Source organism: Hippocampus zosterae, chromosome 5 (genome assembly GCF_025434085.1).
Source record: "Hippocampus zosterae strain Florida chromosome 5, ASM2543408v3, whole genome shotgun sequence".
Classification (NCBI taxonomy): domain Eukaryota; kingdom Metazoa; phylum Chordata; class Actinopteri; order Syngnathiformes; family Syngnathidae; genus Hippocampus; species Hippocampus zosterae.
The window spans coordinates 15,370,289-15,393,965 of record NC_067455.1 but is presented as its reverse complement, the minus strand read 5'-3'; the positions used below and the strand labels follow the sequence as shown (position 1 = coordinate 15,393,965).

General features: G+C 41.2%; 1 protein-coding gene across 3 annotated transcripts in view; it reads right to left on the bottom strand.

Moving 5' to 3' along the window:
• Window positions 1-21,165, bottom strand: part of adcy2a (adenylate cyclase 2a) — a 42,696-nt gene extending 21,531 nt beyond the window's left edge. Inside the window, exons 1-4 of one of the 3 annotated variants that reach the window (XM_052065706.1) lie at window positions 21,085-21,165; window positions 16,550-17,078; window positions 8,157-8,354; window positions 506-667 (exon numbers count right to left, since the gene is read on the bottom strand). In XM_052065706.1, coding sequence (XP_051921666.1) covers window positions 506-667; window positions 8,157-8,354; window positions 16,550-17,062 — 873 coding nt within the window. In that variant the 5' untranslated portion in view covers window positions 17,063-17,078; window positions 21,085-21,165. Of the gene's footprint in view, window positions 1-505; window positions 668-8,156; window positions 8,355-16,549; window positions 17,121-21,084 lie in introns of those variants that run through there. The other 2 variants (XM_052065707.1, XM_052065704.1) reach the window with 2 other exon arrangements.
• Between the last annotated feature and the right edge of the window lie 2,512 nt (window positions 21,166-23,677).

The following is a 23,677-nucleotide window of genomic DNA, read 5'->3' as shown; positions in this document are numbered from 1 at the left end:
GAAATCATGTCACTGGTGTCAGGTGGAATCTTTGTACTGATATTTCCAAAATCATCACTTTTCATGAGACCAAAAAAACGGCAAGTTTGGTTAAACATTATGTTTGCGTCGACAAAGAGCGATAGACATTTGAACACTTATTTTGGCCAAGAATGTAGAAAAAAACGAACAAACACACATGGTGCAAGGACAACAGTAACCATTTGTGTGAAAAGAAAGAAATGCATCAAATGATAACAGGACGCTTTGGCCCGGTGCCGGTGAGGTGCAAATGAAAACATCTGAATTTAAAGACATTTAAAGTTGCATTTAGAAAATGAAACATATGTCAGGTGATATTACCTTCATGGTGTGACCTTGTCATTAATGTCAGAAAAGACAGTGGCTCCAAAACAAAAACAAATCAAGGTTCATTCCAACTTCAGTTGAATTGAATTAGTGAATCTTATTATCCTGCATATCCTGCAAGACGTGGCTGAAATGTCTCCATGACTGTAAGCCTTACCTGCCATACGACAGGTTCCATGTGATCAGCTGTGATGGACAGGCAGACACTCAACACAGCGGTGTGCGAGGCAGAGGTGAGAGCACTAGCGATGATGGCATCCCGCATGGAGAATGGCAGCATCGTGTAAACCACAAAAACAATAAATAAAAAGAAAGATACCTGTGGAGAAATACATTATACATCATTACAAAATATTCATTTCAAAGGGCAAGCAAATTAGTTGAATTCCAACAATTTCTGTTTTATCATAGTTTCTCTGTGTAATTTAATGACACATAACGGACTCTAATTGATCGATTCTTAAGGAAACCATCCATCCATCCATTTTCTGATCCGCTTATCCTCCCTCACAAGGGTCACGGGCCTGCAAGGGCTTATCCCAGCTGTCTCTGGGCAGTAGGCGGGGCACACCCTGAACCAGTTGCCAGCCAATCGCAGGTCACATAGACGAACAACCATCGGCGCTCACACTCACACCTGGGACAATGTGGAGTGTTCAATCGGCCTGCTATGTATGTCTTTGGAATGTGGGAAGAAACCGGAGGACCCACATAGGCCCAGGGAGAACATGCAAACTTCACACAGGGAGCTGGAATTGAACCTGATACCTCTGCATTGTGAGGTCGATGCGATAACCACAGGACCACTAGACCGCTCCCTAAGAAAACCTGATTTAAATAGATTGCTTGATATGCTTTTTTATTTTGCTATGCACAATTATTTCAGTGGCACCTATACTCTCCAAGTAGGACTAATGCGACTATTAGTTGAAGCATGTATTTATTCCTGTTCTTATTTCAAAACCTGATGTAATAATATGAATAGCTCCAACAGCAATATTGCTGAGTGCTGCTTAAAGCTCCACGTTTTCTGTATCTGTACCATCCTGCAGCACCCAAGGAATGTCACTGTGCTCACTTCTTCTGACTCAGTCTCCGCCTCATCATAAATGCTACATCTTCTACATTGTGGTTTTGCACCAAAAGTATTGATATTGTTGATATTTTGAGTGCATAAAGATCTGACAACAGAGGTATCGCAATTTCTGTATTGATCCCTAGTGAATATACACAGCTCATGAGAAATGTTTCAGGCTAACCTTGAATGTAAAGGCTTGCACAGGGCATGTGGAGCAATCAAAATGCAGGCATTCATTCTTCCAATGAATTTTTGGCAACATTTTGTCCAAGAAACCCCCACAGTGTAGCATTCCAAATGAAAATAAACATCTACAGTACATGTGTGCCATTAAGTGTTTCAGTGTTGTGCACATCATAAGCTGGCCCATATAAACACCACCAAGTTCTGATAGCTTCCCCAACCTCCCTTGACTGTAGGAGGCTGATGGAACGGGGACAGTCAGCACTTTCACCTCAAACCTGGCACCTCTAATGTAGCATGGCGAGTGCTTTGCATTTTTACATTCGTGGAGCTCCGGACACGCTCATTGCAGTACTCTTTAATATTCCCTCCTGGTGCACGGTTGAGGCTCATCTGCTGTCATGCATGTGACAAAGAGGTCAGTGTTCTCTCGGGTTACAGTGAGGTAACAGTTAACCTTTCTCTAGTTATGGGCGGACAGATTGAGTGAGGCAAAGAGGTGCGGGTAAACTGAAAATGAAACAAATTTCACCATGACATCATGTCAATAGACATTCATCCATGTGTTTTCTCAATCCTTTGTCCTCATGGTCCTAGGTGAGATGGAGCCAACACCTTGGACTGGTCAGCAGCCAATCGCTGGCTGTTTAGACTACCAACCATTCACGTAAGAAAAACAAATCCACAACAGTGTACACACAATGCAAAACATAATTCATACCTTGTTTGTCTATGTGTGCCCTGCGATTGGCTGGCAACTGGTTCAGGGTGTCCCCCTGCCTACTGTCCGAAGACAGCTGGGATAGACTCCAGCACGGCCCGCGACCCTTGTGAGGCATACGTGGATCGGACAATGGATAGATGGATGCCATACCAATGGGACCTTAATATTTTCTCATGGATGGCAATGATAACTTTCCTTTCTTTGTCAAAAACTGACAATGCTGTTTTTTTTCATTGCAAAGGAAACATTGTCAAACTGCCAACACCGGAAAAAAATGGTGTCTTGAATGTCAAGTCAAGTCAAGTCAACAGTATACTCAATCTTATTACGGCAAGTGGTTGCGCAAAATGAAATCATCTGCATCCAGATACATTTGTTCAGCAGATGTATAATGAACTTAAAAATTATATCTGGATCCAGATTATTTTATTTCGAGCAACCCCGTGATGAAGTTAAATTGAGTATTTTGTGAATTAAACAACAGCTTTTTTTTATAAATAAAAATAAAACAAATCTTTACTGTAACCAAGGTAACAAAGACCTAATTGGTTAAAGCTGCAGTAAATGAAGTTTGGATACTGCTTTTTTTTAATGTACTTATTCTATTTTGGCAATGACATGGGTCTTTTGAAGTAAATTTTGGGTATGGATAGCAAGCTGATTTACCTACAGGATGCTGCTCTTGACAAGTTAACTATCTGACCATTGCATGCAGAATTTCACGACAATGGGAAATAAATAATAATAGAATAGTGTCAAGTGACCATTTAGAATGTTGGCAGAATTAGTGAAATACAAACAACCGCAGAGAGAGAAAACTTCAAAGGTAGTGACTTTAAGGTCAAGGCAAGAAGTCATGTGATTAATAGGGGGAGGGGGAGGAGTACACAGCACTCCTTTCTGTCGACTTGTTTCCAGGTCAACATCGCCTTGAATTGGTTGAGTGAATGGCTGTGGTCTTTTCTGCAGAAAAGCAAAGGCTTTTCTTGTATCATAAAGACAGAAAAGCTTGAAATATTACAGTGGAAAAATAAAACGAGCATTACAAATTGCTGTTAAATAAAAGCAAGAAAACAACCGATGACTATAAATGGAAATATGCTAAGTCGAACGAATGCATTGCATTTCCAATGTTCAACAAAGACATGCATTAACTCACTTCACAATGCATAAAAAGGGAAGTGACTGTTGCTTCCAAATATCATCTGGCATCACAGAATATGTAATTTGCTTCAGATGTAATGTTTGTTATCCTAAAAATACCATCAGATATCCAATTGCCACTAACTGGATCAAGAAAGTGGTCGATAATGGTAGGGAGGCTGGGTTAAAGATACATATGTTTCCTACACTCCAAGGTTCAGTCGATATAACGATGAAATTGTGAGAATATTCCTTCAGTGTGGCTAAGGGAAGCACATAAGGACCCTCGCACTGATAATTATGTCGTCAAGGCGTTTTTCAAGAGCCAGGTAACGATGCTGCTACCAGCCCATGAATCAAATCCTCAATACCACAGTGAGTTCATAAAACAAATTATGGAGATAGGGTGTCCGATTACATCATGCTTTTAGTCCAGTCTGTCTGCGATCTGCTTCAAGGCTTGATGTGCAATGCAAGCATGTGCAATGTGCATCTATCCGATACTTCACCAAGAATCACTTTCATTGCATACTAAACACCATTACATTAAAAATACACAATAGGTGCTTAGTTTGGCCATCTCAAATCAGACTGGGCTTTACTGCTAAACGGGGTGAATTTATGCAGCACTAGCACCTTCATGGTGCTCAAGGCAGTTAAGTACGCACGCATACACGCACACACAAACACTTCCAAATTAACGGCAGAGGCAAACGTGCTGAGTACGGTAAATGAGCGCAGGACAAGATATTAAAAAAAAAAAACATTTTCAGTATTGCACATTTCTCCATATCCCCGTAACTTGCATCATGCAATCTTTGTCGTAGCCTCCCCCCCCCCCCCCACACACACAATTTCATGCTTCCGCTCAACATATTCTCAGTTCCAATTAATGTTCCACACAGCATTTATTTCGTTCCGAAATGGCATCTTTCAAAGTGTTGGTAGGGCTTGATTTATTTAAAGTCAATGAGTTTACTTCTAAATATTGGTACCTCAAGTTATGTATTGTTTTGGTCATTAATTTCAAAGCCTTTTAACACAAGCTCGGCGTGGTGTATATATGAAGACGAGTGATTCTCTGGTTTCCTCCCGCATTCCCAAAACGTGCACAGTAGGTTGTTTGTTAAACACACCAAATCCCTTGATGTGATTATGAGTGTGAATGTTTTTTTTGTCAATGGTGCCCTGCGACCAGCTAGCAACTAGTTCACGGTGTACACCACTCACTGTCCGATGACAGCTGGCATAGGCTCCAGCATGCCCACGCTTGCCCCTTGTGAGGATAAACAGATTAGAAAATGGATGGGTGGATAAATGTTTTACATTTTTATTGATTTATTTTTTTGCGGATGAGCATCTTGATTTTCCCTGCACAAAGTTCAGAGTTGTGTTCACAATGCTAGCAGAGCACAAAATGACTTATACACATACAGGTTCCAGCATGAGGGACAGGGAGGATGATAGATGGGAAGCAGATGAGGGTGGGCACAGACATTTCTCAGTGAGGGGTAGAAGCTGGACCACACAGATAAGCCCTTCTCCCTAGCATTAGCAAACAGAGGGGGCTTTGTGGGGAGTGGATAAGCATTCAATTGATTTCAGGTTGAGAAAAGGATATGGAAATGTATCCAAACCAACCCTGTCTTACAGAGAATACGAAATGCAACTTTGAGCCGCTACTATCGTTATCATAATTGGCAGGTACCTGCACTGATAGGGCACTTTGTTATCAACCTAAATAGCATTGTTATGTTGACAGTAGACCATGCCTGCCGTATATATTGTTTTTCAAAATATGAAAATGTCAGAGATACTGGTGCACGCCTTTTGGTGCATTCGCATTTGTGCAAATTTCAAGGACTGTGTCTGAAAAACATTATTTTGTCACTGAACATTAACGAAAAAAAATTAAGATTGTTGTAAAGTAATGTTTGCATTTGTTCCCTTCTTTGATAATGTTCAAAAGTAAGAAAATACATGTCGCGGTAGTAATGGATGTCAAGTCAGGAGTGTGAGTCAACAAGCCAATCTCGTCAGATAAATGTTAATTAACGTGGATGCTGCAGTCGGAGTGCACTGATGGCAAAATGGGCTGATATTTTCAGTGAGTGGGAGAAGAATGAATAGAATGACGTGCGAATCAGTGCACCTCAAAATGCTGCTTTGTGAGAAATTAGTCCACATTAGACATCTGTATTCATCAGTACTGGTGAATGACTGTTACTTGTACTGTAACCAAACCATTCAATGTTTTCTGCAAGTTTTATCAATACCAATGTATAGATCAGAGGCAGGGTTTTGATCCTGACACTTCCAAATGTACTGAAGCCAGAGAAATAATAGAATTTAATCCCTTTTCAAAAATAATGATCATTAAATACATGAATAAAAAAAGATCCATGCAAAATTAACTTTATGTGAATTATCTCACCAATATTTTCACCATCCATTCATCCATCCATTTCCCGATCTGCTTTTCTGCTGGAAAAGCAGATGGATCCCAGCCGTCTTCGGGCAATAGGCAGGGGACACCCAGAACCGGTTGCCAGCCAATCGCAGTGCACACAGAGACAAACAACCATCCGCGCTCACGATCACACCGAGGGACAATTTTGAGTGTGCATGTTTTTGGAACGTGGGAGTACCCAGAGGAACCCACGCAGACCCTGGGAGAACATGCAAACTCCACACAGGAAAGCTGGAGCCGGGATCGAACCCAGAGCCTCTGCACTGTGAGGTCAACGCACTAACCACTGGACCAACGGGCCGCCCTATTTTCAACATATTGTTCTTTGAAAAAATATGTACCGTATTTCCTGCACTATAAGGCACACTTAAAAAGCACTCAATTTTCTTAAAAGCCAACAGTGCGCCTTATAATCCGATGCGCCTTATATATGGGTAGGATCAATATTCTGATTTCTTGGACGTAGTATTTTAAATGATTTGTAAAGCGCTATTTTGAAGCTGCAGCGGTTGTGAAAGCTCGATATAAATAAAGCTGTATTGTATTGTATTGTATTGTATTACCTTTAGCGTAGCTCCATCTAGTGGATGCAAACACAAACGTAGCCAGGATTGTAGCTTCTATTCTATGCGCCTTATAATGCGGTGCGCCCTATATGAGAAAACTGATTTAAAATAGGAAATTCAATGCGACGTAGACGCCGAAGCGCCTAATAGTGCGGAAAATATGGTATGTCTATTTAAAATGTGCATGTAAATATGCTAGATTCGAGCCATTGAGTCTGGAATATTTGGCAGTTATGCTTAACCACCTATTTTGTAACAATGCTGATACACTCACAAGTTTCTGTTCACAATTTTATAGAGACATTTCACATCTGGTCATGCACCACCATGCCAGAGGTTTTGTTCCCGTGCTTATCGATTGTCTGAATGGAGAACATTTTTTTGACGGTTGGAAGTAGCAAACCTTCATGTGGTATCCCTGACAATCTTTGGAGACCAATTGATGAACAATTGCTACAACTCGCACAACACCACAACTGTGCCCAATAATCAGAGGTGGTAAAAGGATACACCCTTGGCCTTGGGAGATCACAATGAAAATGTTCAGAGTGCTCAGCCTCAGTGATGAAGGAATGTCTGATGCAAAATCAGAAATCAAAGCCAGCCTAGACGCTGATATCATCTGCCTCCAAGAGACACACAAGGACCGCATCCTCCCCAAAATAACTGGCCTTGCCCCTGTCATCCATTGCCTGAGTCCGGCACATAGAAGTGCGAGGAACACATGCAACAAGTCAGTGATCAAGGCTAGCAGTGACTTCTCCAATAGAGATTTAAAATACTCTTGGTGAGCACCAAGCACCTTATCATCACCTCAGTGTAAGAACCACCTACTACTCCTTTTACCTGGCCAGATGTGTGCCACAATGCCAACGAAGTGAGCCCCGATAGTGTATTGATGACTTGAACAGCCATGGTACCACCGCAGATACAATGAAACAAACAATAATGGAGAAGCAGTAAAATCATGACTAGAGCATGAACGCATGATCCTAGCAAGAGCCTTAGTCAGTTCTTTCACCTCCTTTAACTTCTTTCCGGGTTTTCACCTTCATGCAGTGCTAACTACAGATGCAGTCAGCAAGCACTGACAATGATGCCCACTAACCTTTCAGTCACGGGTCATGTAAAAGCAATGTAAGCAACATCAAATGTCAACATGGCCCTCAAGATTTAAACTGCAAATCTGACTGGTTTGATTAGTGATGATCAACAGATTTCAAATTAAATTGGGAAGAGAGAATACATCTTACCTAAAAATAAAGGACTAAAAAATAAAATAGGATGTGGTTTCTGTAGTTTAAGCATCCTCGAGGGGAATGCTCCTATGTAATCAATATATATAGAAGAGCATTACAAAGCATGATATAAGATAGTACTGGAATACTGTACTGAATTAGGAGATCATGTGAGAGGTAGGCTCACTTTTCTAAAACGTCTTCACAAGAGAGCTGTCGGCAACTAAGAGTTTTTCCTGAATGGTATTCCAAAGAATTCAAGTTTAAGGCACTTGCAAGTTGGCCTCATTTTAAAACCAGACAGCTACGTTTAGTTATTTATATTGTCTATGAATAAATAACCGAACACTTCACATGCTTTTACACAATAAATAAATTGACCACAAAATACTTTTCTTAGGCTTACCTGGTCCCATGGACACACGATCCCACCGGAAAACATAAAGAGGTAACCCATAGCAACCAAGCAGGCCCAGATGACAAGGGAGAACACCCGAAGAAGTTTCTTGAAAATGGATTCAATGCAGACCAAAACAAATACAGCCAGGAAGATCGCCAACGCTGTGGGCACTGTGATTACAAAGGCCACATGGTCCTCGACGTTCTGGAACAGAATGACATGCGTTAGAAAATAGGACCACGACTAAATTAACATCAAACAGTGCAAAAAAAACAACAAAAAAATCACTTTTTTTCCCCCGAGAGTCTTGAATCGATGGTGAAGTGTTTACGGAATCTGAATGGTTACATAAGAGACATTAAAAGCCCTGTTTTCATTATGAGCGCAAGTCTAGAGCAAAGTGCAGTCTATCTGTGCTCATTTGAGGACTTTTCCTAAGTTTGGCATTTTGCTCAAATGTGTAGAGGTAGAAATTACATTTTGCCAATCATTTGGCTAAATGGTGTTTTGTAATCTAGAAATTAACAAACATTTAAACCACTAACACACACTCTAAAACCAGTTTGGTCAAAGGTTAAAAGAGATGAAAATTGATGTAACTGTTTATAGATTGTCTAAAATGTCAAACATCTTCAAGACGATTAAGCTTTGCTTGAGTGAAACAGAACGAAAAGAGCACTTTAGTTATGTAGAAAATTGACGCATCTGAAAGGGACATGAGACAACCAGACTACTAAACCTCACTTCCTGAGTCCTTCTTCAATTCTCCAACTAAACAAACAAGCAGGAGGGTGAGTCACCCTCTGAGGCACCAATTAGCCCTTCAAGGGAATCGGATTTGCTCAGTGTAATTTATGGCACAGAATAACATGAAATAAAAGACACTTCACTTTCATCTCGATGAACACAACCTGTCCAAAATGTGTGTAAAAAAATAAACATGAATTCAAAAGGCAAAACGAGACGAAAAACGTACCCCCAGTAATCTTACTTAAAATGTTTATTCATCTATATCAAATTAATTACCTCTACATCACACTAATATTTCTTTAGCAAGATTTCACCAGGACAAAGAACTTGTGTTGCTTTCTTTTTTTTAAAATATAGACCAGTGGTTCTCAACTAGAAATGCTGTGGTCCACTTTTTTTTTTTTTTAATAAGACCAAGGTCCGGTCCCATGCACGGCGGTCATGGGGAGCAGGGCTATATGCCCATTTAGTATGGTCAAGCCAAGCTTATACAAATCAACACTCCTCACAACCAACCAATAATGGGGTGCATGAAAATAACAATTATTCACTTTGCCAGTACACAGCAAATAATGAGAGGTATTGTGTTGAGGCACAGGAACTCTTTTATTTTGTTAAGTTGTGCCTCTCTAATAATAGAAATAGCCCTTTTAGGGAAATAAGACATTTTTACTTTAACTTTTTAAACAGTAGTTGTCTTTTTCCCCTTAATTTAACAAAAACAAAACAAAATACTAATTTTACCAAAATAAATACTAAACATGAAAACAAAAATATCCTTTTCATTTGTACAATTCCCCTTTTCACATCCCCTCTGAAATCACTTAAAAAATATATCAGAAGAGGAGTTAAGAACCATTTTAAATACTGACACAAGGGGGCACAGGAATGTGCAGTGCTTTTCTTCCACTAAAGGTGAATGCAATGTCTGAGGCATGCAAATATTATTTGAAGACGCCATTGTGATGTTCATTTCCCATGTTACGGTGTTCTGTTATTAAACAGCTGCTAAGATCCCCGATGTAGACGGGAGCAGAACTGCACACAATCGAAACCTCCCGCGATTCGTTTTGTCTAATTGTCTGTGTGCGGCTCTCCTGGGCTGAAGCTGTGAGCACACTGTGGGGTCGCGCATGCGTCTGTTTCCTGACACAATCATCCATTTTGAATGGGTGTGTTTTGGGATAGACGCGTGCTGACGCTTATGTATGGACACACCTTAAGTTCAGAGGAGCCAATCAGCGCATCGTATATGCTGACGCATTTGTATGGCCACACCTTCAGTTCAGAGGAGCCAATCAGCGCATCTTATCGCCGACATGCCCTGGTCAGCCAGGGTATCCAGTGAGTCAAACATACACGCAAAGTCGCGCTGCCGCGTTCCTCTGCATTACATCTGTTAGTGCACGCAAAGAATACAACGGATAATTTTAACAAGCGATCGCGGTAATGCGCAGATTATCGTTCACAAATATAAAATGTATAACGTAAAAATCACTTTATAAATTATTATTTTATACAATTTGCCGAGGGTCCGAACAGAGGAGGCCCGGACAGAGGAGGTCGGCGGTCCGGACAGAGGAGGTCGGTGGTCCGGGCATGGATCGCGGTCCGCCAGTTGAGGAAGTGGGCTATAGACTATACTGTAGTAATCTGGACGGGGATGTTTGTGGTCTGCATCGTGCATGTACCAAAGCAGATGCGTTCCCACTATATTCCTCTACCTACCCAATTGTACCTCACTTGATATACCAGATTTATAGTGCAAAAACAGCCTTAAAACTGAACAGTATAAATGGATGCTATAAATCAGCCATCTGTATGGGACTTTGCTGATGAATGTTTTTAACTGAAAGCAGTCACGTCAGGTATAAGAACCGACATTGAACATACAGGACATACATTCAGGATTTGAAGCTGCTTTTCTGTTTCTAAGATTTTTCTGACAAGAAAATAAAATAAAAATAAAATGCATTATAACCTCCCCTCTCACTCTGCCCACCTTCACCTTTTTGAACTAATCTTGCGGCCGATGTCAAATGGCATCTTTAAGTTATCTTTTTTGAAGGGAGTTGGGGGGCATGTCACAGTCCGCTGAAAAATGGATGGTGGGCCTCAATAGTCCCCTGGTATTGGTATATGTAGAGAGTTAGTTTTCAAAGAAACAATATTAATTCCTTTTTTCCAGGCTGGGAGTTGGTCCCTACTTTACATTTTCTTTTTGAAAAAACATGTATTTTGCTGACATCTGAGATACTTTGTGGTAGTCAATGATCTCCAGTGAGTCTGCATACACCTCACATCAAGACAAAGACTTTGTCCGACATTATTTAATGCCATTTGCAGGTTAAAAATTAGGATTGCAAAATCTGCAGTGTGGAATGGCGCTTGGGTTTTATCTTTCAGATTTAAATCAAAACTCATTCCTGAACATGTGTGTGTGTCCGCGCGTGGGTGCGCGCGCGTGCGTGCGTGTGTGTGTGTGCCTTTTGCTTTTCTGACTTTTTGGGATCATTTTAAGAAGATCAATCCTCAACAAGGGGTGTTAAGAGAATGCTACAAGAGAAGAGCTGGAATTGTGAATGTGTAGGGTCGAATTCCCGAAAGGATTGTGTGGCTTTTATGTGGTGCAAATCAGTAAATATGGAGCAAACAATTCAAAAAGGACGCACAGATGGTAAAATACTTCACTCACTGAGATATCAAGCAGAATGCGTCTCGGTGCACCAGTGGTATTTGCGCATATTTCAAATGAGGAAATGGGCACACATTTGACGGTTGAAATTACACACCGCGATACAAATGAGCCCCATTGATAAACAACATCTAATTCTTGAACAACAGTGGTAATACACATCGAAAAGGCTGGTGTAAACTTAGCGCTCTTCTGTGTAAGCCATTTCTTACGACCTGTGACATCTGAGATATGTGTCAGAAGGCTCGCTATTTACGAGACATGTCATGATAAATTACGTCAATTCCCTCCCACCTACCTGACAAAATAATTTCAGGCCATAAAACAACCTTTATGTCCGAAATACTGTTCACATATTCAACATTTCCAAATTCATTTAAATAAAAAAAAAAACCAACAACAACAGAAACAGGCAGAGAAAAATGACACGACAGTGATCCCTTGCTATTACGCAGTTCGTTTGTCGCGGCTTTAGTGCATCGTGGATTTTTTCAGACTTATTCATAAAAAATTTTAAAAAAACATATACACAGAGTACACTACTGTATATGTTGTTTTGCAGCTTCTTTAGGACCGTTTGCGGACTTTTTGCGTAAAAAAAATGTTTATTGGTCGTTACTTCGCGGATTTTCGTTTATCGCGTGTGGTTTTGGTCCCCATTAACCGTGATAAACTACAAATTAATTACATTGAGCAGCCTGTTTTAAAGAGGTGTGTTGTGAGTTGTGATTTATGAAAGAGTGTCTCCTCAATTGCCATTGTTTTAACACGGTGTTCTTGGCGCAAAGCAGCATTTTTACTTTGCCATGTGTGCAATCAGGGGGATAACAGGTGCCTGCATTCAGCTGTCAAACATTGTGGGCGTGTTTGCATCGGTATGGCAGTAGCGCAATAGCTTTTGTGAAAAGGAAGTTAAGATGGCTGCAAATGATTGCATTAAAGGCGATATCAGCGGCCGCAGTTCATTCTTTGTGTATTTGGCCCATTGTGTATTCCTGTTTTTAAATTAAACTAATTGGTTCATTTTTATACTTAGGTGTAAAAGTGTCATTCAACATGTTACCTAAGACTTTAAAACTGGGGGCTCTATTTTCGCAGACAGCACATTGACTGACAGATACTGAGCTCTGCAGAAACATTTAAGTCACCAGCAGATTCTAAGTAACCATTCACATTGTCTGTTGCCAAAACTTGGCCAGAGCAGAGCAATGTACACACAGATTGCTCAAATCCGCGCAGATAAGTCTCGGTTGAGACTAAGGGTGTGGAAAATAATCGATATTAATCGATTCATCGATGCGCACGTGCGCGATGCGAGTGCATCGGCTCATTCACTGGGTACGACGCGATTGACGGGTGAAATCGAGATTCATCGTGATGCATTGGTGGGTATCGGTAAAATCCGATTCAAGCGCCGTTTTATTCATGTTAAACGTCACCTATCTGCCCTTTTCTAGGCGCAATGAATGCACCATCATTGTTTTGCGTTTTGTGTTGAATACGGACGGTAGCCGTGCGTCACATACAGTCACAACTAGCGAAACACTATGGAAGTTCGCGCAAGCAGCAACGAGGAAACCACTGTATTTAATGCTTCCGCAACATTCAGATCTTATGTTTGGAAATACTACGGCTTCGAAAAGAAAGATGGAAAGATTGATAAAAGCTCCGTAATTTGCAAAGAATGTCGCACTACGAAGCCATACAACGCAGCAAATATGCAGACCACTTAAACCGATGGCACCACATCACCGACAAGTTTCCCGCCCCCTCCCCGTCCAGTTCCTCGTTGGACACCGGAGAAACTCTTGGCAAACCAGGTCAGGATCAGAAAAAAATCGCCTCTTATTTTGGGGGTCCCCTTGCAGCTCACTGTGACCACGCAAGGAAAAACTATATATGGATGACTCTTTTGGACATTTCATTTTGACACTCACTGAGAGTGGTCTGTGTACGCTACAATACACACAGCAGCTTTGAGGCTGTGACTGCCACATTGTTTCAATTGTATTTTTTTCTATCCTATGGAGATGGATATTTCATATAAGACACTCAGTGACTAGTCTGTTTGTGTTTACACTACAGCAACAGCTGTGAGTCTCAGGTGCCAAATTGTTTACATTTTCTTTGCACAAAACCCAATTGTAAAAGGGCTTAAATAAGTTGTTTTACACGTTCTACCGTTTATAAGGAATAAAGTGGTCTACTTTTTGCAATACCATACTGAATTCCATCTTTTTTTTTTTTTTACTTTTTTTCTTTGCGTATTTGCATCATGTTTAATTGCACAATATCACAACAAATTGCACTGTATCGTATCGGATCGCATTGATTTGAACTAAATGTGTATCACGTCGTGTCACATCGCGAAGACGGTGAAACGTATCGCATTGTGTCGCCAGAAAATTCCATGTATCAAGATAAGTATCGCATCGCTGGTAGTGCATCGAGATGTGTATCGAATCGTCCTCAGTGCTGAGATTCACATCTACATTTAAAGTATTAGAGGAGCTGCTCTGATTGGCAGTGACTTAAGTCGGCTAGAAACACTCCCACAGTGGCGCAGCCCACCCGCCTGCAGATCTGCACCCATCCACGCAATTACCAAAACGGTCTGCCTGTCTGTGGCATTTGCACCGCCTGCTACACCGGATTTGCACCGTGCACAGATATACTGTCCTGAGTGTATATTGTTTCAACATTTTAATATTACAATACAATACAATACATGCTGATTTATATAGCGCTTTCACAACAGCGGCAGCTGTAACAAAGCGCTTAACTAAACAGTTAACATAATAGTGCTTAACTTCTTTTTACATTTGCCACTGTGAATATTTAAAAAATAAAATAAAATAAACGTCAGAATGTTTTATAAAGGCAAAAACCTGATCCCGGATCATTATTTCCCCATTTGGAACAGATTCTGTTCAACCTCAGAGGTTCTCACTGCGAAATTAATATTTTACATGTCGTCGCCACATATACTTCCATCTCTTTGCTTTTCCATCCGTTGCAAGGCATTTATTTAGGTTTTTCCTCCACTAACCCAGCTTCCATCTTCCCTGTCTTTCCCCTTGTAAGCAGGCAATGCAGTGGGACAGGAGAGCATGCGTCTAGTTGAGGAGAGAGTCGGTCTCGCCCAGAGCTGAGCTCCAAAACAGAACAGGATTTAGGTCATCCAGCTCGCAGGAAGGGGGTGGCGTTGGGATACAAATGAAAGAGAGACAGAAATATGAGGAGTTTAAAGATGACAGAAGCACAGAATGGACAGAAATAGAGGAGGTTGAAGAATGAAATGAGGGTGGAGCAAAAAGGTCACGCCAATCTTGCACTCTGCCAGAGCCAAAAGGCAGGATGTAGGGCAGGAAGGCTCGAGATGCTTATGTGATCTCAGGCCAGAAATCCATTGTGAATTGAATTTCTTTGTGGTATATTTATTTAACAAATTTCAGTTCCGCAACTTCCTTGTTACAATTCAACCTTTAGCCTCTGCTTAATTTACAAAACGCATCGCATTTTACCAGCACATTTCTATGTGATGCCAGCACCGTCAGACACATTAGTCACCACACCAATTGTGGCTGAAGTGCTGAGTCAGAGGCTTCTCCACATGAATATGTCATCATGGGCAAAACCACAAGTCTATGAATGACCAACTAGAAACATCTGAAGAAATGTTAAAAAGCATTCAGCCACCATTCAAAAACATCCTTCCAAATAGTGTTTGTGTCGTTTTTGCCTGTCCGCATCAGCAGGCAATTGCTGACTAATCAGACACACTGTAATGGATGAGGCAAATGTTAGATGCATATCATCAGAAATGGAAGTTGCTGATGTCAACATCTGTTTGCATTTGGCAAACCGTGCAAATCATTTCCCCAAAGTTGATATAGTGTTTGGATGATGTTAGAAATGTTTGGATATGCAAATCTGCAATACCCAGCGACAGTGCTGTGAGGGCCTTTCACTGTATTAGAATAATCCCTCCATCTGAGCAGATTCATCAGGGATAGACTGAGAGAGGCCCTCAATTGGTAAAATATGTCAAACGATCAGATTATGCTTCCCTTAAAAGCACGGTGGTGTATAAAAACAGACGTGTTATTAAACAGTGTAATATCATCCCTTAAGCTGTATTTCACATTAAGTTGCCTTGCGAAAGCCCGCTGGTCATTTGTTGATTGTCATTATAAAGATATTTCGCGTCACTTCAATAAATGATAGAATGAGCTGAAAATGCAAGAAACACACATTTAGACAATCGTCCTAAAGTAGGCTTATTTTTCAAAATGGGCTGTTCTTTGTGTTTCGTGTTAACTATCCTGCAAAGAGACATAATGTTGAGGAAAACTCTGACAAGTTCCTAGTTCTTATCAATGCACCTGCATTTCATATTCAGTGAAAATGGACAAAATACTTGATAGCTTTAGACTTTGTCCCTTTATATTTCCCAAGGGGTCTTTGCTTCTTCACTGTATTGAATTTGTCAGCCTTACCAAGCAGAGATATCATGCCAAAATATTGAGAGCTAAAAAGCACTTCTTCCTTTCTGTAGTTCGGTCAACCGTGAGCTCAAACAATAACCAAGCCCCTTATTCCCCCCTGGCTCTCTTCACATTAGTGCTGCCATGTTGGGGATGTGCCTTTGGATAAGCTTTTTGGCACATGTGTGTAATGTGTATACGGGAGCAACTGGAAGCGGGTTTGTGTTTTTGTGACGTGTATGCCCCTATTGGTAACCTTTGTCTTAAAGATACCGTTTTTGTTTTTAATTGTCTGTGCACCCATGTGTAAACATTCTCCCATCGACACAGTTTAAACTTGGTAGGTATACCCCAAATATCCTATATTATATATTGATAGTGTTGTTACGCTAAATTGAAACTGATGACTTTACGCTCTGCATATGTTCTGTCACATTTGCATAATAATGCATGAATGTAGAACTTACCAGTCCTGATGCAAAGAAGACAGCCAGCAGAGCCAGGCATGCTCCCATCACGATAAGCAACAGGAACACAATCAGTGGATGCTGCTGGCTCATACAGTAGTACGACTCATACAACCAGTCCTGGGATCTATTCCTCCTCTCCTGACCTCCCTGGCCCCCCTCACCAGCCCGATCCAGGAGGTACCGCTTCCTCCTTATTGCCTCTTGCCACATGGATCTTGGAGCCGAAAAGGGAGAAGTGTCAGGGAAACTGGAGGAGGCGCTGGCGTCTAAGGTAATAGTTTCCACTACAGATGAGGGACAGTTGCTGTGCTCTACTTTCCTCCTGCTGCTGCTCCTCCTGGGGATCCTGATATGGGTGCTCCTGACGTCCTGTGGAACCTGGGGGACCTGACCACCCCCCTCCCTTCTTAATTCCTTCAGGCTGATACAAGTGAAAGGTGGCTCTGAGTCAGAGGCACCATGCGCTGGCCCAAGAGGTGGCAAGAACGCGCCAAGGGTTGAGCGCAGCATCCTCCTCCGCCTCCTCCTGCCAACATGTTGGAGTGGGAAGTGAAGGGAGAGACGAGAATGAGTGCTGTTTAGAGTCAGAGGGAGAAAGTGGGAGGGAAGTGAATCGTAAGGGGAGGGGGAGAGGGCTTCTAATGGGGAGGGTAGGAAGTAGAATAAGGTACAGTAGGAGAAAGAGAAGCTCATGAACAGGTTATGATGACTACAGTACATCTGTTAAAAGTTCAAAATTCATCTGCTCAGTTATCAGATTTAAATGAAACTTTCAAAGGGGTAACGCCGGGGTGATGAGAGAGCACATTCACATCTTGCAATCATCCGGACATAGGTGCATAGCCTGGGTTTGAATGTTTCTAGTTCTGATAAAACTGCAAGAGTAACATACACAGTAAATGGCGCTGTATTTAAAACATTTTACAATACAATTGCCTCCCTTGGCCACTAGAGCGGAGTAAATCTTCAGAATGGATCTCTTTACTCAGAGTATATGAGGCCGCACCCACTACACCAGGTGTGTCAAACTCATTTCACATTGTAGGGCACATACGGCCTGGGTAAATGTCAACTGGGCCGGACCATTAAAATTATACCATACTTTGCTATAAATAACCAACATAATATATATTTCCTTTGTTTTGATCTAAAGAAGCACGAAAGCATTAGGAAAATGTTGACATTTAATGAACATATATTTTACAAAACATTTCATCAAGCACCTTGGATTTCCTTAGACAAATGTGCAATTTACTTTTATCATTCACATATATGCATTGCAACTGATCCTACTGATTGTACAAAGGCACAAAACAAATAATAGGTATTGAAAAATATAGTGATGTATTTTATGATTAAACGAGATTTATAAAGAAAGGAATGTTTAAACCATTTATGCATGCATATAAAATCCAAATGTAATCCCTGCCTACACCTTACAAACTAAGGAAAGTGCTATTAAATGTGTGAAGAATAAAGTAGTCACATGTCCTTGATAGCGGCTACTGTGTTGGGTCTATCTCAGTGACAGCCCGAGGCTGCAGTTATCTTCTTCTCTGATCAAAACAATTCTGCTTTTTATTCTGATTAAAACAGTGTGTCCTCTAGCGGATACTCAATGAACTGCACCTTATTAAAAATATTCATTCCGTGTCTTTTATATATATTTTTTTCACTTTTAAATGATCCTGCGGGCCTGATCGAACCTCCTTGGGGGACAATTCTGGCCCGCGGGTCGTATGTTGGACACACTGCCCTACACTTATCAGAGGAAAATGTGGGTAAATTATGTTCTTTTCAGATAAAAGTTGATTTTAATTTATTTGGAGTATAATGAGTCAACTATTTTAAGTAGCATTTACTTATTTATTTTATGGTCTTTGAGTGTAAATGTTACTCTGACTAGACTAGGACCAAATAAGTTCTTTTTCAGAGTATAATTTCCTCGATTATACCAAAATGTCCTCTATGTGCTCCCCATTTTTAGCTGAATTAATATTGCATAAATCATAATAACAGTGGAATATAATCCTTCAATTAAACTATACATCTCCTTAAGAACATGTATCCGTATCCAGATGATTCCCCTGTCCCAACTGAACCAGAAGCAGACACAGGAATAAATATCCCACCGGTGTGAGGAACTCATCTAAAAGCATTGACGTATTTTCAGTGTGTCACAAACGAGCACTCTCACACAGATTAATTTTCTTCTGGATGTCTAAACCGTTTAGAGACGAGAGTACGACCACTGACCGGATACTGTATGCATTCAGCTGTAAATACACCCGCGTCTATGACACTATACACACACGGCAACCAGCCAAGAATTGATAAAAGTGCTGCTGCCCAAGTGCAACTTGAATAATGATAAATACAGCGTGACTTGCAAATTCATTTAATTAACTCACAGACCAAGCCTATTTGACACTTGAGATTAAATTACAGCATCAGAGCAACTCATTGGAAAAATGATATGGACATTTTAGCATGGCTAATTTGTCATAACAATTCAGAGTTTTGAGAAGATGATTCCCAAATCAAAATCAATTCATACATTAGATACTTCAGTAATTCAAACGTGAATGTACAACATATTACTCGAAACATGGTGGACACCGAAGTAACGAAATGGTACTACTTCTCCTGCTTGAGTAAACACATAACAGGTAAACAGAGTGGCACGCCACACTGCTCAGTGACTCCATAAGTCTGACTGTAATGGCATTTTGGCAGCGTGTAAGGAGGTGTCATGTGTGGTGCTAATTCAACTACAAAACGTCCAGATGTAATTTGTGATGTTTGCATGCAGAGAAACGGTAATGAGTTGTGATAAGTTGGCAACACAACAAATCTTGTGGAAAATTCACCATTTGCTATTTATCCAACTGATTGTTGGGTAATGAAATGTGCGGAGTCTTGGAGTCTGATTTCCAGCAGACACAAGAGCTTGAAGGAATGACAACTCATGACAATGACAATCTCAACTTCAGTTAACACGCCAGCAGAACGGATTTCTCTTAATTGACCTAACTTTGTCTTTAGCCGAATGGTTATGAAATTTGGTGGATGCTACAAGGTGTGGGGAGGGGTGGGGGGCACAAAGTCTTTTGTGCAGTTCAAGTTCCATCTGTAAGGTAAATCAGTGCTGCAGTGTCTGTCATTCCCAGATGTTCAGCTACATCTACCATTGTGAGTCGCACAGCACATAGAGACAAACAACCATTCACACTTACTGAGTGGGAAACGATCCCACGCTGCCCGTGCACAAGTAAGGCATGTGTACCACTACACCATTATTAACTTAAATGAAACATCCATCCATCCATTTTCTGATCTGCTTATCCTCACAAGGGTCGCGTAGTGGGCTGGAGCTTATCCCAGACATTTTCAGGCAGTAGGCGCGGGACACCCTGGACTGGTTGGTTGCCAGCCAATCGCAACGCACACATAGACGAACAACCATTCGCGATCACAGTCACACCTAGGGAACATTTAGAGTATTGAACTCAGCCTGTTTTTGGAATGTGGGAGGAAACCGAAGTACCTGGAGAAAAACCCACACAGACACGGGGAGAACATGAAAATTGCACACAGGAAGGCTGGAGCCGGAATTAAACCCTGGACCTCTGCACTGTGAGGCCGGGTGCTAACCAGTCGACTACCGTCCCGTCTTAATATCTTTAAAACTTCATTAATTAAATGTATTGGACCACACAATGCATTCTGTAACCATCGGTATGAAAAATAGGTGTATATGACATGACCACGCCTACGGCAATGTTAAAGCTTATATGGGCAAAGTATTACTGCTTTTGTGAATGTCACAATAACAAACAATCAAGCAAACCCAAAAATTCAGAATGCAGCACATGCATTGCCTTTGTTGGCTCATGCATTCATCACAAGCTAATAGCTTGCTAACCGCTGAGGTGTTTTAATCAAATGGTAACTAGAGAACAAGATTACAAACTTGTTTCCAAAAGTCTAAAACAGTAGGCATTCCGAAATGTAACTTGAAGCCAACTGTCTTCAATTTAATTCTTTGCACTTCACTGGATTCATTGAAAAGAAGTTGTGAAACCACATACTGTATTTTGATTGACTTTTTCCTTCCACAAAATATTTGCATGTAATTGATTGATTTATTTTTTTTTCATTTTCTTGTGTGTTCCATACAAAATATGTATTTTATGAAAAAGTAGATATAAATATAAAAATCCTTTCCACTTTTTTTTAAATATATTGCAATACATTTACAGTTGAATGGTTTACAGTTGACGGATGGCCTGCATATCACGAAAATCTGCGTAATATTAATGCAAATTGGGTATAGTTATGTGTCATGATTTTACCCATCTGGTCCACTTAGGAATAGAATTTCTTCCATGTGGCCCCTGAACTAAAATGAGTTTGACACACTTGCTCTATGTAGCTTTCATAACGACTAAGTGAAGATTATAGTTCAATAAACATGCAAAACAGCCTTATGACATTTACAATACTGAGTAGAAAATAAAAATACACCTTACCAGCTTGCAGTTGCAATGAGCAGAGGTGAAAGTTCCACTGCTTGTTAGCACAAGCCAGGGATAATGAGGGTCCTCAGTCACGACCCTCGGGGGTTTTATATCATCTTTCAAGATGAAAGCACCTGAGTATGTTTGAAGATGGGTTACTGTCTGTACCCAACTAGAGACAAAGTGTGAGAGTGGGACAGCAGTGAGTTCCTTCATTGCCTCTTTGGTGAACAGTCCTATAGGAATGAATGTCACATTGATGAGGCAGCCACCCCACACGACCCCCATTTGGTGGTGAGGGGTGGCAAAAGGGCAACCCCTGAAATGGATTTTAAAAAAACAATTGCATTTCCTGCTTAATTCATATTCACAAACTAATTATTCAGTGTCCCATATTTAGACAAGTGGGGCGACACACAACATATAATTGTAAAAAGGCTTGTTACCTTGACTTCCCCTTTAGACAACTGCGACTATTCTTATGACGAGCTAATGTCTGGTGTGAGAAGTGGTCTAAAATTGTGCAGTGGTGGGCTAGACTTTGTCGTGTTATTTTCGCAAATGCACGCCGCTTGATGCAGTTTAAAACTGGTGGTTTGCACCATTGGGGGTGTGAACGAGAGGCACATAGTCCTTGGCATGGCAGAAGGACAACCTGATTTGATGGAGTCCATGGAGAAGGTCAAAGGACATTTAGGAGGGAACTATAAGTAGACATCCACAGACGGATAATGTAAAGTTGGATTGGGACATGAAAGATCTGTGAGGTGGGCACTAAGAGACTGCCTTTCACCCCTAGTACTGCACATGCCCGTGTGCCCCCCCCCCCCCCCCCCCCCCGCCCCCTTCTCACACACACATACAGGAATTACGTTCTGAACTACAACAGTGCAGAGGAGGGGGAGCTGTCAATTTGCTTTTGGCCCTCCTTGGACACAGGTTCTTTTATCTATAAGGTGGAAGAAGACTCAACACCATGTCATCTTTTCTTCAGTTTATCACAACGCAACACAAATCAATACAGGCTCCTGTGAGTCTCAGATTTCATCAGGAAGCGTAGAGAGTCATGAGTCATGAGAACATATCGGGACAATATGATAATGAGAGGCGGGCAGTTACGCCTCCATGCAAATCCTGGAAACAAAGGAATGTACATGTTGTCTGACTCGGTGTAGCTGGGAAAAGTTGGGAGTGGTGAGTTGAGACCAGATCACCACTACCCACTATTGTCTTTGGTCTGATCTTTGATGTGATGGCAGGAACACAGTTACTCTTTTGATGTCAAACATGTCCTCCGAAGGGGGCCCTAAAAGTAGTGGCGGTCGAGGGGCACTGAAGGTGCTTGTAATCACAGTGAGCAGTAAATACATCCAACAGCATTTTACATTCTTTGTTTTCGTGTTTGAACAGAACCAAAAACAGAGAGGGGCTAAATAAAATCACAGTAAGGAATAAATTCCTCAACAAACAGCAATAAGTGAAATCCATGATATCGAAATAATTTGGTGAAATACTCCGGTCTGTGGGCCACTCCGGACCGTGCCGCACAGATATAGGCTACCATAAAAAAAAAAAAAGTATTACAATCCGGAAGCAGTGTATATGTGCCCTAAATGTTCGTAACCACCATGGCAGGAATGGAATGGATGGTTTCTTGTCCATGAAATATCAGTTGGACAATGAAGTGGGCCGATGTCACCACATATCATCCACTCATGTACGCGCGCATGACATCATCCCAACCACATTGCAGTCTTACTAATACTATTACTTGAGATCATAGTGGATGTATGAATATAAGATGGCGCCTGAGGAGGCAGCCTTCGGCAAGTGCTCTTCAAGAGCCTTGCTTTTTTGTTCTTTTTTGTTGTTTTTGTCTTTTGTTTTGTCACATGTTGTTTGTTGTTTCATCGTGTGGACCTGATATGGACTGTTTTCAGCGTTTTTTGGCCACGACATTCGTCAAAGGAGAAGTATCTCTGCTTTCTGGTTGCGCCTTCTCGGCAGCACGCCTGTACCAGCACAGATTTTGTTTGGGATGAATGTCGGCGCCAGACAGACCTGGGGTGCTTGTGTTTTTTGCGCCTGTAATGGGCAGCATTTTTCACAACCCCGTTTTGTTCAGTGGAGATGCGGATGGCTGCTGAAGTTGAGGATGAGGAGAGAGGAGCGTCGGCGCAGAGCGCCGATGCGTGTTTGGAACCGAGAGTCGCCGCTTGGAATTGAAATGGATTTCCATGGGACAGGAGAACTGAACCAATCTCTTTTTTCATCAATGAATGCTACAGCCACTTGTTGACTTTGAAACTTTGTAGCCGACGTGTGCACATTTTGAGCAGGACGTCTCTGATCCACTGGCTAAAGGACACCTTGATTCTCTCCTCTTTCATCTCAAACTGCTTCAAACAACAAAGCGTGTGACGGAAAAATGGTTAGGACTGCACGACTGTCCGTGTTTTATGTTATGTGTTGCGTTTATCATTTTACTTTATGTTAACCGTTTTGTTAAGCGCTTTGTTACAGCTGCCGCTGTTGTGAAAGCGCTATATAAATCAGCATGTATTGTATTGTATTGTAATATATATCCAGCCATCCATTTTCCGAA